The sequence below is a fragment of the Anoplophora glabripennis genome, unplaced genomic scaffold, assembly GCF_000390285.2.
Source record: "Anoplophora glabripennis isolate ALB-LARVAE unplaced genomic scaffold, Agla_2.0 scaffold69, whole genome shotgun sequence".
Classification (NCBI taxonomy): domain Eukaryota; kingdom Metazoa; phylum Arthropoda; class Insecta; order Coleoptera; family Cerambycidae; genus Anoplophora; species Anoplophora glabripennis.
This window is the reverse complement of record NW_019416383.1, coordinates 880710-895989: the sequence shown is the minus strand read 5'-3', so window position 1 is coordinate 895989 and position 15280 is coordinate 880710. Positions and strand designations below refer to the sequence as shown.

Sequence of the window (15280 nt, the reverse complement as noted above, 5' to 3'; positions counted from 1 at the left end):
AATTTAAATAATTAAAATAAATTAAAATCCATCAGATTACTAAGTATTCTGCTACATATTAAACATAATGCAGTTATACGCAGATGCTCTGTATACAGCAAAATGTCACTATTTTTTAATAATCTACTTGTTCTTAAAGTGTAATAAAAAAAAACAAACCAATATGTATTGTGAAAAATTCTAATTATTTTTTAGGATTGACTGGAAGAAACTTTGCTGCTGGCATGTCTGGAGGTATCGCTTATGTTTGGGATATCGACGGTAAATTCTCAACGAAATGCAACCCGGAGATGGTGGAATTGTGTAAATTGGAAGACAAATACGATGTGGATCTGGTTAAGCAGCTGCTGAAAGAATTCCAAGAATTAACGGGAAGCATAGTAGCCGAACAGCTCATCANATTTCATGTGATTATTTTAAAATGTTTCAAATAATGGACAAATAATTATTGCAAAATAAGATCCATACATGAACAGCAAAAAAATATGTTTAGTCATAATCTTCCCATCCACATGCACACAACACATTCACTGGTGGTCATAGTAAAGACATAACCTCTAAGTATATCACAGTAAAAGTTTATTTGAAAAATAGATTGCAATACACAAATAATTAAAATATAAATATTAAAATTAAAAGAGAAATACATATTTTGCTTTTGTAAAAATATGCTTTAAATAAAATAACATTAGTATATTTTCAAACTATTGACGTGTTTAGCGTCAGAAGTCATACATATTTGTTTTAAATATCTGTTTCTTATTAGTATAATTTTTGCAAAAAAACTATTAGGTACACCGTTGAAGAAGCATTTATTTGTGTTTCATTTAAGCTCAAATAGAAATATTTTAGTTCCGTGCCTGAAAAAAAATATTTTCCTTTCAGCTACAAAGTCTCAGCCGATATTGCCAAAACGAGACATTCCGTGGCTGGCGTAGGCTTAATTTCACCCCCGCCTCACCACGACATCTACTCCATTGAAGACCTGGCTGAGCTCATCTACGATTTGAAATGTGCCAATCCCAAAGCCAGGATCTCTGTGAAATTAGTATCGGAAGTGGGTGTAGGGGTCGTAGCTTCGGGAGTCGCTAAAGGTAAAGCCGAACACATCGTCGTATCCGGTCACGATGGCGGTACTGGAGCCAGTTCCTGGACTGGTATCAAGAGTGCTGGCTTGCCATGGGAACTGGGTATTGCCGAAACGCATCAAGTGTTGGTACTCAATAATTTAAGGTCTAGAATCGTGCTACAAGCTGATGGAAATATTCGTACAGGTAGAAAATAGTTTGAAATTTTGCATTCCACTTAGTTGACACTATTTCGTTTATAGAAAAATTAAAAAAATGGTGCATTAAAAAACCTACATGTGAATTTTAGGTTTCGATGTGGTAGTTGCTGCTATACTAGGTGCCGACGAGATTGGATTCAGTACGGCCCCATTGATAGTCATGGGTTGTACGATGATGCGTAAGTGTCATTTAAATACTTGCCCTGTAGGTATAGCCACTCAAGATCCAATCCTTAGGAAGAAATTTACTGGTCAGCCGGAACATGTCATCAACTATTTGTTTATGTTAGCGGAGGAAGTTCGTGAAAATATGGCGAAGCTTGGGGTAAGACGTCTAGAATTTAAACGATATCAGTGTATAATTTTCTTCTTTTAGGTTCGTACTTTCCAAGAACTTGTGGGCAGAACCGATCTTTTGAAGGTTGTCGATAACGGATCCACGAAGGCTAAAATGTTGAATCTCAATTTGATTTTACAAAACGCCCTCCATATGAGACCCGGAGTTAACATCAAGGGTGGTTCGGTGGTTCAAGACTTCCAGCTGGAACAGAGATCGGACAACGTGCTCATCGAAAAAGCCAAGGCTGTCATTGATGGAACAGAAAAATCTGTTGATATCGAAATGAAGATATGCAACGAAGAGAGAGCCTTTGCTTCTACTTTGAGTTACCATATTTCTTGGTGAGTTTTGTTTTGACCCGTTTTATTAAATCTAAAAGAATGAGAACCTAGAGCAAAAAAAAATTGCAAAAACCTTGTGGGTGTTTTCTATTAAGTTATTCTACTTTACTATTTTCTTTTAGCAAATACCAAGAAGATGGTTTACCCGAAGGAAGTAACATTAATATAAGACTAACAGGATCTGCCGGCCAGAGTTTCTGCGCTTTCCTAGCTAGAGGGGTCACGGTAACTCTAGAGGGAGATGCAAACGATTATGTAGGTAGGTAACATAAATAACATCACCGCGAAACAAATATTTACCCTCAAACCCCTCCTTTTTTTTCAGGAAAAGGTCTATCGGGGGGCAATATCATCATTTACCCACCAAAAACTTCTCCGTTTGAGTCGCATCTGAACGTGATAGTCGGCAACGTTTGTTTGTATGGAGCTACATCAGGTCGAGCTTATATGAGGGGCATCGCTTCTGAACGTTTTGCCGTTAGGAACTCTGGAGCTATAGCTGTCGTTGAAGGTGTTGGTGACCATGGCTGTGAATATATGACGGGAGGCATCATTCTCATTCTTGGTAAGTAGCGACAGTGAAAATATATTTTGTACAGATTTTGAGGAATTTGTAAAATATATTATTAGTTGTATTTTTTTTTAACGTTCGGAACAGGTAGATTCTCAAAGAAAAAAAAATATTAGTTTGTTATACAGGATATAACTTTGTGAGGGAGCCATATTTATGCAGACGCTACCGTTGACCTTTAGAAACAACTATTACAAGTTTATTTTCTCAAATTTCGTTGTGACAACAAAGTGTTTTTTTAACCATTATTTCGTAATTTTCATACCTCGCCGAATAGGCTAATATAACCTCAAACAACGGCACCCGCTAACCACAAATGCAAATTTATTTAGGAGCTATGGCAAATATTATTGTTATACTGATCTCTTCATAATTTCAGACAGAAATTTAACGATGAAGACGCACAAACACCGTTCAGTTACTAAATCCAAAATAAACTCAACACTGCACTATACAAATTTTATTTCGTTTTCAGTAAAACTAATACTTCATGCAGAAAGTCCCAAAATTACTTACCAAATTAAAAATGTCTCATAAATAAATATAATGAAAACTAAAATAGTACAGTCATTGAAGCTGAAAATCAGCTGTAACCTCCAAATTCTTTGACACTGCATGGATTTGCATGAAAATTTAGAATAAGGCTCATCTTAGGCTCGAGTTCGAGAAGTGACATAAGCCCAATTGACGCTTTTTGTTTTTTAGGGGAAAAACTACCCCTAAGTGAAAAAAATTGAAAAAATTAAGTTTTAAGCATTTTATTGATAAAAATCTTGTTCAAGCACAAAGATTTCATGTTCCATGTTCTCGAACATGTTTTATGATATATTTGATCTTTTCGACCCCTTATTTAACCCTTAAAAACTACCCCTATGCAAAAAATAATGATAAAAAATTACTTTTTAGAGAAGAAGATTTAGAATGATTAAATCGTGCAACTATTTAAAATAAAAGTTACCTTATAGCTAATAAAATAATTTCAACCCCTAAAAACCACCCCTGTATTAACAAAAATGATATAAAATTACTTTTTAAAGCTTGGAATGCTTTAATGGTGCAATTATTTAAAATAAAAATTCCCTCATTGCTTATGAAAGAATTTGTATCTCATAACACTTTTCAACCCTTATAAATCACCCCTGTGCTAAAAAAATGATAAAAAATGTCATTGTTTTTTTTACCATAACTTTGTTAATTTTGAAGCTATAGTATCTTACAAAAAAGCATTTTAAAGATACTTTCAAGACCTGTAAGATCGTTTGCATATAGTTTTAAGTTCTTTGTTTTTTAAAGGGAAAGGATCGAAGGGCTCGAGACAGGTCGTTTCTTCATTAAAATGGACACATCAAGCGGCGATATCTCATTTATTTTTTATGTCATAGGAATAAAAAAAAAGCAAAATATTTGTTGAAAAAAAAGCTACATTTTTGTTGTCTATCATTTTTTACGTACCTTTCATAGCTTCAGAGTTATAAAAGGCAAATTTTTTTTAATAATGAAAATACGTTTTAACTTTTACCGTACATTATTCAAAAAATACGCATTCTAAACTGGTCTAACTTCAGGATCATATGAAAAATACTAAAACAAAACTAATTGTAAAGGGTCTACGATTAATTTTAATTCTGATGGAAATAGTACAGCGTTTACTGCTCATTTTTCCTTAAAAAATATGAGCAACCCTCCAATCTGTTTTTGACGATAACTCCTTCAATTTTACTTTAATTAACTTTTATAAGTGCTCATTTTGCGTGGAGCGTTATACACGTATAATTAATCCTTTTTCTGTTATTTGACGTTGAATACATCGATTCGAGTATTCCCCCAAAACAAGTCTCCTTCCACTAACCATATTTCGCTTTGTATAAGATGTACAACACTTTTTAAAAACGATTTTCTTTGTTTATTTATAAGCTACATTTTTGTTTATTACACTTTTTTTTTAATAAAATGCGTAGTTTTTGAGTTATTCGCGAAAAATACTTTGAAAAAGTGTTTTTTTTTTTTCACTCAAAATTCCAACTTTTCAATCGTGACTAACTAAAAACCTATTTATTTCTCGAAAAAATTCTTCGAATATTTTTTTCTCAAAATTTGATTGTCGATTTCCAGCCTTATTTTTGAAAAAAAAAAATTCACCCCCAACAGGGTGGAAGCGTCAATCGGCGTCAATTTCAAGTCGATTGGTTCAGATTCAAAGAATTCGGAGGCCAAAAGCTTCACTAAAATAGATGTAATAAAATGAAATGATAACATTTTATTCAGCCATTTTTTGTTTTTTGCCATGTTGTCATATCACATCAGGTGGATTGTTATTATAGAGTTCACGTAAACTAGGTTAATGTCATTGGCACTTAGATTCACAGATTAAACACAGTGCTTTAAAAAAATAAGTTTTATTAAAAAATTTAAATAATTAAAATAAATTAAAATCCATCAGATTACTAAGTATTCTGCTACATATTAAACATAATGCAGTTATACGCAGATGCTCTGTATACAGCAAAATGTCACTATTTTTTAATAATCTACTTGTTCTTAAAGTGTAATAAAAAAAAACAAACCAATATGTATTGTGAAAAATTCTAATTATTTTTTAGGATTGACTGGAAGAAACTTTGCTGCTGGCATGTCTGGAGGTATCGCTTATGTTTGGGATATCGACGGTAAATTCTCAACGAAATGCAACCCGGAGATGGTGGAATTGTGTAAATTGGAAGACAAATACGATGTGGATCTGGTTAAGCAGCTGCTGAAAGAATTCCAAGAATTAACGGGAAGCATAGTAGCCGAACAGCTCATCATTGAATTTGACTCTAGAAGGAAGGAGTTTGTGAAAGTATTCCCTTACGAATATCAAAGGGCGCTCAAGCAAAAAGCTCAGGAAAATGCTGTTGAAAAACCCGTTCAGAATCACGAACCTNAACTGGCGGACCGCGGTCCAGGTCCGGACCGCGGAAGGTAAAATACTGGACCGCCAAAAATTTTTTGAAAGTATAAATTACTCAAGTAAATTATTTAAAAAATGTTTTTTACGTTTAAGTGCCAATCTTATCATTTTTTTCTAGTATTTTTCAATTGTGTGAGTGTGTGAGTTCTTAATGATTAGTAAGCAGATTAAATTAAAATAAAAAAATAAGAAATATGAATTTTCTTCTGGACCTCGTCAAAAATTTTCAAAAATAACCGGACCCCACCTATAATTACTTGCCGACCCCTGGTCTAGGACATACAACACTTTTTGAAAAGCGATTTTCTTTGTTTATTTTTAAGCTACATTTTTGTTCATTACACTTTTTTTAATAAAATGCGTAGTTTTTGAGTTATTCGCGAAAAATTCTTTAAAAAAGCGTTTTTTTTTCACTTAAAATTCCAAGTTTTCAATTGTGAATAACTAAAAAACTATTAATTTCTCGTAAAAATTTTTCGAATATTTTCTGCTCAAAATTTAATTCCCTATCAATTTCCAGCGTTATTTTTGAAAAAAAAATTAAATTCCACCTCCGAGACCCCCAACCCCCAACAGGGTGGAAGCTTCGCTATGTCACTAATGTTCATTGACCTTTTCTATAACTACCTGCCAAATTTCAAGTCGATCAGTTCAGTTTCAAAGAATTCGGAGGTCAAAAGCTTAAATGACTGTACTAAAATAGATGTAATAAAATGAAATGATAACATTTTATTCGGACATTTTTTTGTTTTTTGCCATCAGGTGGATTGTTATTATAGAGTTCACATAAACTAGGTTAATGTCATTGACACTTAGAATCACAGATTAAACACAGTGCTTTAAAAAAATAAGTTTTATTAAAAAATTTAAATAATTAAAATAAATTAAAATCCATCAGATTACTAAGTATTCTGCTACATATTAAACATAATGCAGTTATACGCAGATGCTCTGTATACAGCAAAATGTCACTATTTTTTAATAATCTACTTGTTCTTAAAGTGTAATAAAAAAAAACAAACCAATATGTATTGTGATAAATTCTAATTATTTTTTAGGATTGACTGGAAGAAACTTTGCTGCTGGCATGTCTGGAGGTATCGCTTATGTTTGGGATATCGACGGTAAATTCTCAACGAAATGCAACCCGGAGATGGTGGAATTGTGTAAATTGGAAGACAAATACGATGTGGATCTGGTTAAGCAGCTGCTGAAAGAATTCCAAGAATTAACGGGAAGCATAGTAGCCGAACAGCTCATCAATGAATTTGACTCTAGAAGGAAGGAGTTTGTGAAAGTATTCCCTTACGAATATCAAAGGGCGCTCAAGCAAAAAGCTCAGGAAAATGCCGTTGAAAAACCCGTTCAGAATCACGAACCTAAAATTCTAGACATCGAAGACACTCTTGGGGATGCACATGAACAAAAGAAAATCGAAAGAGTTCTAGACAAAACGAGAGGTTTTATGAAATATCCGAGAGAAACCAGCATATATCGTGCAGCAGAAAAACGTATGAAAGACTGGGATGAGATCTACAACTTCCCTCACGTCAGAAAAGGCCTTAGAATTCAAGCAGCCCGCTGTATGGACTGTGGGGTTCCGTTTTGTCAATCCAACTCCCACGGTTGTCCCCTGGGAAATATAATCCCCAAATGGAACTTCCTTGTGTTCCAAAACCATTGGAGACAGGCGCTGAACCAGCTTCTGCAAACAAACAACTTTCCCGAATTCACTGGAAGGGTTTGTCCCGCCCCTTGCGAAGGGGCATGTGTATTAGGCATATCCGAGCCTAGCGTAACCATTAAAAACATCGAATGTTCCATAATTGATCACGCTTTCGAAAACGGCTGGGTTGTTCCCCAAATCCCGTCTGTCCGCACTGAAAAGCGTGTCGCTATCGTCGGCTCAGGACCAGCTGGTTTGGCTTGCGCTAATCAATTAAACAAGGCGGGACATCTAGTGACGGTTTTTGAAAGAAACGATAGAATCGGTGGGCTACTTCAATACGGTATTCCAACCATGAAACTCAGTAAGGCTGTCGTTCAAAGAAGAGTCGACTTGTTGGCTGCTGAAGGTATAACGTTTAAAACAAACGTTAACGTTGGAAAGGATATTTCTGCAAAGGAACTTAGTGAGGAGTACGATGCAGTTGTACTTACTACAGGAGCTACGTGGCCACGGGACCTGCCACTACCAGGTAATTCTTGAAATATTGTTTTGTTAATAATCTGTAACTGTAAAATGTACAATCAGGATACATAGCACAATTGAAACTAACTGCCAGTAATTATATTTTCAAAGTGTATATCACTTCCTCAGGGTTCTAATTTTGGGCCACTATTTTCTTGGGTGTATATTAATGACTAATATTATATTTTAATTGTGACCAGCAATACATTGGCAATTTGAAATTTAAACAGCATTTTTCCTAAAAATATCCATCCTAACTATTGATTATTTAAGAGGACTCTATCGCAAATAGGCAACCAGCAATACATTTTTATAGATTTTATTACACAGTTTGTCTAAATATGAATTAATGCACAAATAACAGATTTTTCTCCATTCTAAAGCAGATTTTCTATAAAATGGAGTTAGTTTGAAACTCAAATTACTTTTTGTTGTAAAGAAATTTGTAATTTGCCGCTTTTGAACAAGCGGCAAATTACATTAATAACGGGATTCTAAAGCATTACAATTAATTTCAACATTACGTTTAATAAGTTCTAGTATCTTGTTTGCAATCTTTCTGTCATCAAAAATTAACACAAAATTTAAAAATACAGACCTTTAGAAACACGTCATTAGTTTGATTAATAATACTTTTCAGTGGCAGCTCGTTAGAGGAGGCTGGAGAGGCTAGGCCTCCTCTGCAGTTTTTGATAGTATTGCAAAAGTTTTCTTTTAGTTTTTTTATTTTACATCATATAATTAATATTATTTAAGAAATTTTCTTACAAATCTATTTTCATATGCAACTAATTAGGTGGGAGATCTCGAGTACGTAAATATACGGTATTTAAATGTTCACTATTTTTCGCACCTTCCAAATTCGCATTATAGTCGCTGGCAGCTAACTTTTTCAAGCCTCCAGCATTTACCATTCTGCGTGATCTTGAAATCATGCCACGATTATCTATATTCGAGCTTAACCAGTCGACACGGAGGCTTGTTGCCACCTTCCATATCTTTTTAACAAGCAAATCTTTCAATATAGCCCTTCTTCTCTACCACCTCGGCGATAGCAGTTGTATGTTGCAATGCTGCATTTCATAATAAAAACATTGGTCGGCTGTGAATGCAGGCGTTTTTGCTTTTAACTGGTGTTTATGTGAAGTTTTCCTTAAGAATGTTTGTGAGACAATTATAATTGATTAGTAAAACAATCATTTACATTTTACTCTGGTACGTACTCAACTTTATTAAAATAAAATGAGTGCGGAAAACGAACATAACCTCAACAACTTCTTGCATAGACATTGTAGATTATTTATTATTAAAAGGATTTAGTACTCTCAGTTATGAAGAAAAGCTCATAATTAAACAGAAATCGAGACTGACACCTTCTTTGCCGTCTTTAGTTGCAATGGATGAAAAACAAAATAGGGGATTTAACGATAATAATTATAGAAAAAATGACTGGTTAACTGCATCAACTATTAGAAATAAATTATACTGCTGGCATTGTTTATTTTTCACTAATAATAATTAATCGGTTTGGGGCAGTCGGTTTTAACAATTTAAATAATTTAATGAGAGGCCTTGAAAGACAGGAAAAATCGCAAGAACATATTTCATCACGTATTAACCCTTTCACTGCTCCAGACGTATATATTCGCTAAAAATTTATAGGGCTCAAACTGCTCCAGACGGATTAATTCGCATGAACAGTTAAATTGGATCAGGCTGCTCAAACCGTATATATATTCGCAACCGTGCGCATAGTGACTCGGTTATTGCAATTGGTAAGGCGAATTTTTGCGGGCGAGCTTATACCGATTGTGACAAATATTTTTATGGAAAGAGTTACTGGTAATAGTACCAAGATTGTTCATGTTTCTTTCAGTTTCTATTTAGTACATATACTGTATTTGAATCAAAATAAAATCATAAAATTTATCGTAAATCGTAATTTAACACAACATAATGTAAAACTATAAGTGGTCTAACTGCTCCAGACGTATATATTCGCACGCGATAAACTTGCGGTAGCTACGTTCAGACGTATTGTGCAGCGAAAGGGTTAAATTTGCAATGTTCGGTAAACAGAAATTAAAATGAGAAGGTTTGTGAAAATAGAGATATTTTAAATAGACTAATCGATGTAGTAATATTTTTATCGTCTCAAGAAATTTCTTTTCGCGGACATGATGAAAAAGTGGATTCTGCTAATGGAGGGAACTTTAAAGAGTTAATAAATTTATTAAAAACATACGATCCAAAACTGTAGAATTTTTTAGATAATGCCTCTGTTTTTTCGGGGACCTCTAAAACCATTCAAAACGATTTAATTGAGAGTATTACTTCAATTATCAAAAGTAAAATTTATGCCGAATTAAATAATTACGAAATATTCTCCTGGCAAGTTGATGAAACCACAGATGTTACCTGTAAATCTCAATTATCGGTAATTTTTAGATACGTAGTGCATGGAGAAATTGTTGAAAGATTTAGTTGGATTTTTTGACATAACAAGTGGGAGAGATGCCAGATAGTTTGTTTAAATTATTAATTAATGAATTTGAAAAATTTGACTTAAAAAATAAATTAATTGCTCAAACCTATGATGGTGCCACGGTTATGTCAGGTCATGTTAATGGTCTTCAAAGGAAAATAAAAGACGTAGCTCTTCAAGCTTATTTTAATCATTGTTACACACATAAATTAAATTTAGTTTTAAATAAAGCTTGCAACGGCATTAAAGAAGTAAGATTTTTTTTTTCAAATCTCCGGATTTTTCTCATTTTTTTCCAAATCTACTAAAAGATCTGACGTATTAAATAAAATAATGCAACACAGGATTCCAAGTAATGCTCCCATTCGTTGGAATTTTTCTTCTAGAGCTGTTTTTATAGTCAAAATTTATAGAAAGAAACTTATTGAGGTTTTTGATTTCATCTCGGATAGTGAGGATTTTTTAACACGTTCACTGCGGTACATACCTCCGGGGGTATGTACTCATTATAAAAAATATGCAAATCTCAATAATCACATTTTTACTGTATCTGGAAGTTGCAGAATCTGTAGTTTTTAGAAATAATGATTTTTCTATTATTTTCTTTTCAAAACTCTTTGCGAATGAAAACGTTAATATCCTAGGATATATAGTTGCAGATACATGCAAGTTTATAGCAATAATTGTGTTATTTTTAATTTTATAGAGGCAAACGGAAAAAAAAATACATATCCCCAGGGATATGTACCGCACACAGAAGAAGTTTTGTTACATATCCCCGAAGATATGTATCGCAGTCAAGGACAAAGTACATTAGATTATCTCGCAGTGAACGTGTTAAATGATCAAGAAACTTTAGGATTAAAACAATTATTGTTGATGGACAAAAATTTAATTTTATTCTTGAAAACCTTTACAATGATTTTTGAACAAACCGATGTATTCCAAATTTTGCAGATTCAATTAACTGACGTAACATTTTCATTTTCTAAAAAGAGAATTAATTCACTTTTATCAGAATTAAAAGAATTTCGTAATAATGAGATACATTTCAACACGTATGCAATTTTCTTAGAAGACATTGACGAAACCTTTAATGATGACCCACCCTCAAAGAAAAGAAAGACATCATATAATTTTGAAAGAACTGATTTCATTATAAACAAAGAACTACACACCCAATATATGGGATTTTGGTTCCCCGTCGAATTGGTTGCAACCAATTTTTTTTTTTTTTTCAATAGTATTTGACCTGATAAAAAGTTCTAACATGCACAATCCCCAAAAAAGCCTCCTAGAAGGTCTGGCAGTCGACGAGAGTTTGGATATGTTTAAGATATGTTATTTCGCACAAGCTGTATCACCATACTTGATTATGGTAAACAAGGGTATTTGGGGGCGCTGATTACAAATCCAAGGTCAGCTAACCTCCATCATGTCAGATTCAAGGTCAACTCAAGGTCAAATTGTGAAAAAACCATTAGAAAAATGTGAAACAGTAGGTACATAGGTTTTTGAGGTCACTGAATACGAATATCGGGTTCGCTTAAGTCTACAAGGTCACCTAGCGGCCATTTTTAAGTCATCTAAAGGACAAAGTGAGAAAAAACCTTTTATTAAGAAGAGCACGATAAATTGTTATATACGTGAAATATTGAATCTAACTTTTACAGTGACATTGAACTTTATGATAAGGTCAGTGAAGACTAACCAGTTAATGAGTTTTTTTTATAAGATGATATGCATTATACCCCATGCTCAGGATGATGACTTAGAATGACCTCTAAGTAACCCGATATTCGTATTCAGTGACCTCAAAAACCTATGGACCTACCGTTTCACATTTTTCTAATGGTTTTTTCCCAATTTGACCTTGAGATGACCTTGAATCTGACAAGACAATATTCTTATTTATTCTTTATTTTTTCAAAAATTAATTATTTTATAGCGGAATGAACATTAGGTACCACAAAAATAGTTATCTTTCCCATTTTTAAAGCAAATTTTCTAATCTTTTTGGCGGACAAGTATATTATTGTGTTATACATTTCAATTATTAGAGAAAAAAATCAGAAACAGATTGCTGGTTATCATCAACCATGTTGTCGTTAAATCGACATAATTCAGAGCGTCGGACTGCAAAAACTTCTCAAGAATTTTGTCGGACAATAAGATACTTTCATTTCAAATCTTATTACCAAACCCTCCCAGAAAAATCAGCTTGCTGGTTGTCACCAACCATAATGTCACCAAATCGACATATTTGGGGTGGGGGACAAACTCAAAATATCAACATTTTTGTCGGACAAATTTTTTGGGGGATTTAAAAAAAATATATCTCATTAAAACTTTAAAAAAAGTGCTGGTCATAACATTCCATGTTTATGCCAGATTTACATGTATTCCTGAAAATCACGGGAAAACTTACCACTGTTGAATTTTTCTCATAGTCAAATCTTGGGAGACTCGTCAAACTTAAGCTGCACGCAAAGTTACAGCTTGCTGGTAATCATTTTTTTCTTTGTACGTGGGCCCGTGGACTATTAGTTTTTGTACTCATTGCTAATTTACAAAAAGTGAGTGTTATTTAATGTTTTATACAAAATAAGAGATTTTACTTTATGTTAATTATGTGGGATAATAGGGCTACTGGCGAACAACCCACTGAAAAAATGTAACGCGCCCATTGCACTAACTCAAGGGTAATGCCTGTTTGATTACAACAAGACGGTTTAAAGCTGTTCATTTCAAGCCTCCTCTACCCAAGATACCAAGAGACGCCACTGATACTTTTAGTTCTTGTTTATAATTAAATGTTCTGTCCTGTATCAATTTTTCAGGGTTCCAATTTTGGAGTACTATTAGCTTAAAAATTTTATTATTAATCTCTTCTTAAGGCTCTTCTATCAATTTAGCGATTACTCAACTTATCTATTTTCATAAAAGGTCGTCAGTTGGGCGGCATCCACTTTGCCATGGAGTTCTTGGAGAACTGGCAGAAGAAGCAGCTGGGAGCCAACCACGAGGGGCCTCACGCCAAAGACAAACATGTGATAATCATTGGAGGTGGTGACACAGGCTGTGATTGCATTGCAACTTCCTTGAGACAAGGCGCTGCTACCATTACCACATTCGAAATTCTACCCGAACCTGGCACTAAGAGGTCGGCCGACAACCCCTGGCCGCAGTGGCCCCGAGTGTTCAGAGTGGACTACGGCCATGAAGAGGTTAGAAAAGAAGTAAATTCTACTTTTTTAAACAATCACATTTTTTTTATATTTAGGTAAAGGTGAGATACGGCGCTGACCCGAGAGTCTTCAGCATCATGACCCAGGAATTCTTGGATGACGGCAAAGGCCATGTTAGCGGAGTAAAAACCGTCAATGTGGAATGGACTAAGGACGACAGTGGTCGGTGGCAGATGAACCAGGTGCCTGGATCCGAAAAGGTTTTCAAAGCAGACTTGGTTCTACTTGCCATGGGTTTCTTGGGCCCCGAACGAGCTATTGGAGATCAGCTCGAACTCACTTTGGATGCAAGATCAAACTTCAGTACGAAAGACTACAAAACCAATGTATCAAACGTTTTTGCAGCGGGAGGTAAGCTCAGATTATTGATACAATAATTATCGCAGTGGTCTCAAGTATACCCCAAGGCTCTCACTTGGGGTCGCTTTTATTTAATACCTTTTCAAATGATAGGTGGAGTGCTACTTTCATTGTAAATTTTTATTACTTGCAGAAGATTTAAAATTTATTGCAAATATCAGTACAATTCGTTGTAATTTTTAACTGTAGTTTTTTTTTGTATTTTGTTAATAAATAATTATCGTAATTTTTCTAGACTGTCGAAGAGGACAGTCCTTGGTTGTGTGGGCTATCGCGGAGGGTCGTCAAGCCGCTAAAGCGGTGGACGAATTCCTAAACCAAGCTCCGTCTTCTCTGCCTGGACCAGGTGGTATAATTCAGCCAACCCTCAACGAGGTGCCATGTCCGGTGTAAACTTGTGTAAGGTTTCAGCTATGCCATAATTTTTTCAGAGAATTCATTGTCTGTGGTAAATTGTTACTTATAGTAGATGTGTTTTTAACAAACTTGTGAAAAAGTTACATATCTTCTGATCTTTGTTGGGGTTTGTTAAGTTTTTAGATATTTAAAAATATTAAAAGCAGTTACAGTGTAATATTCCTTCTAGGGAAGGAGACATATATAGATATCATTTAATTCAGCTTTAGTAAAGCTAGTTTGGTTGATTTTCAGTTATTTTTAAGAGACGTAAAAGTACCGAATAGCCTTAGTTGAAAAAGACAATAAATTCCCCTTGATGGATAGGATTTTAAACATTCGAAAAGTATATTCTAATTGAATAGATTGTGATCATAGCCATAGATTTGGAGTTGTCTTGAATTCAAATTGCTTTTTGCAGTTTTTTATCAATCACAAATAATTTACCGTTATATTTTCTTTGATTGCCATCAGATGGAAGTATTAAAGGTGTAAGGTAAACTTACTCTTAATTTTGTAAATATTTTTATATATTGTGTTGTTTTTGGATTCGTTTTTATTTGGGTTTTATACAAATTTTGAATTTTTTCCGTGTTAAAGGGTAATTCCTGCGTTTCGTGTCGATTATTTAAACTATAATAAGCAATATGTTTCCAGCAAATACATATATTTTTTAATTGAGAATGAATATTTTGCCATGAAGAATTATAACTTTTCATAGTGTTCGTCGATATACCTTTGAAGTCTAATGTTATAAAAGTTGTGTAATATACCAATATAAAGAATTGTTCTGTAGTCGATAATGTCAATATTATTCAATAAATAGATGTTAATATTTTATGTTTTTATTCCCTTTTGTGGTTTGATATCTAGGATACAGTTTAACATACGATATAGTACATTCATAGATTCGAGAGAGTGACTACCCACGTTGGGCTGCCGCCAAGTGATAAAACAAGCATGCAGTCTTCACTGAATTGTATTTAAGAAGGACGTTCAAAGTATTTGAAAATACAAACCGATTTTCATAAATTTTTATCGATAGTACATGTACCTAAGTATGTACTATAAGTAACTTCATCATCATATTAAAAATCATTTTAAAAAAAA

At 33.8% G+C, this 15280-nt stretch overlaps 1 protein-coding gene across 1 annotated transcript in view; it reads left to right on the top strand.

Moving 5' to 3' along the window:
- The window catches only part of LOC108917077 (glutamate synthase 1 [NADH], chloroplastic), a 55575-nt gene extending 40568 nt beyond the window's left edge, over nucleotides 1-15007 (top strand). Inside the window, exons 19-22 of the mRNA XM_023454373.1 lie at nucleotides 6549-7688; nucleotides 13113-13393; nucleotides 13450-13765; nucleotides 14010-15007. Of these exons, the coding sequence (XP_023310141.1) occupies nucleotides 6549-7688; nucleotides 13113-13393; nucleotides 13450-13765; nucleotides 14010-14167 (1895 nt within the window). The 3' untranslated portion in view covers nucleotides 14168-15007. The remainder of the gene's footprint in view (nucleotides 1-6548; nucleotides 7689-13112; nucleotides 13394-13449; nucleotides 13766-14009) is intronic.
- Nucleotides 15008-15280: the final 273 nt, after the last annotated feature.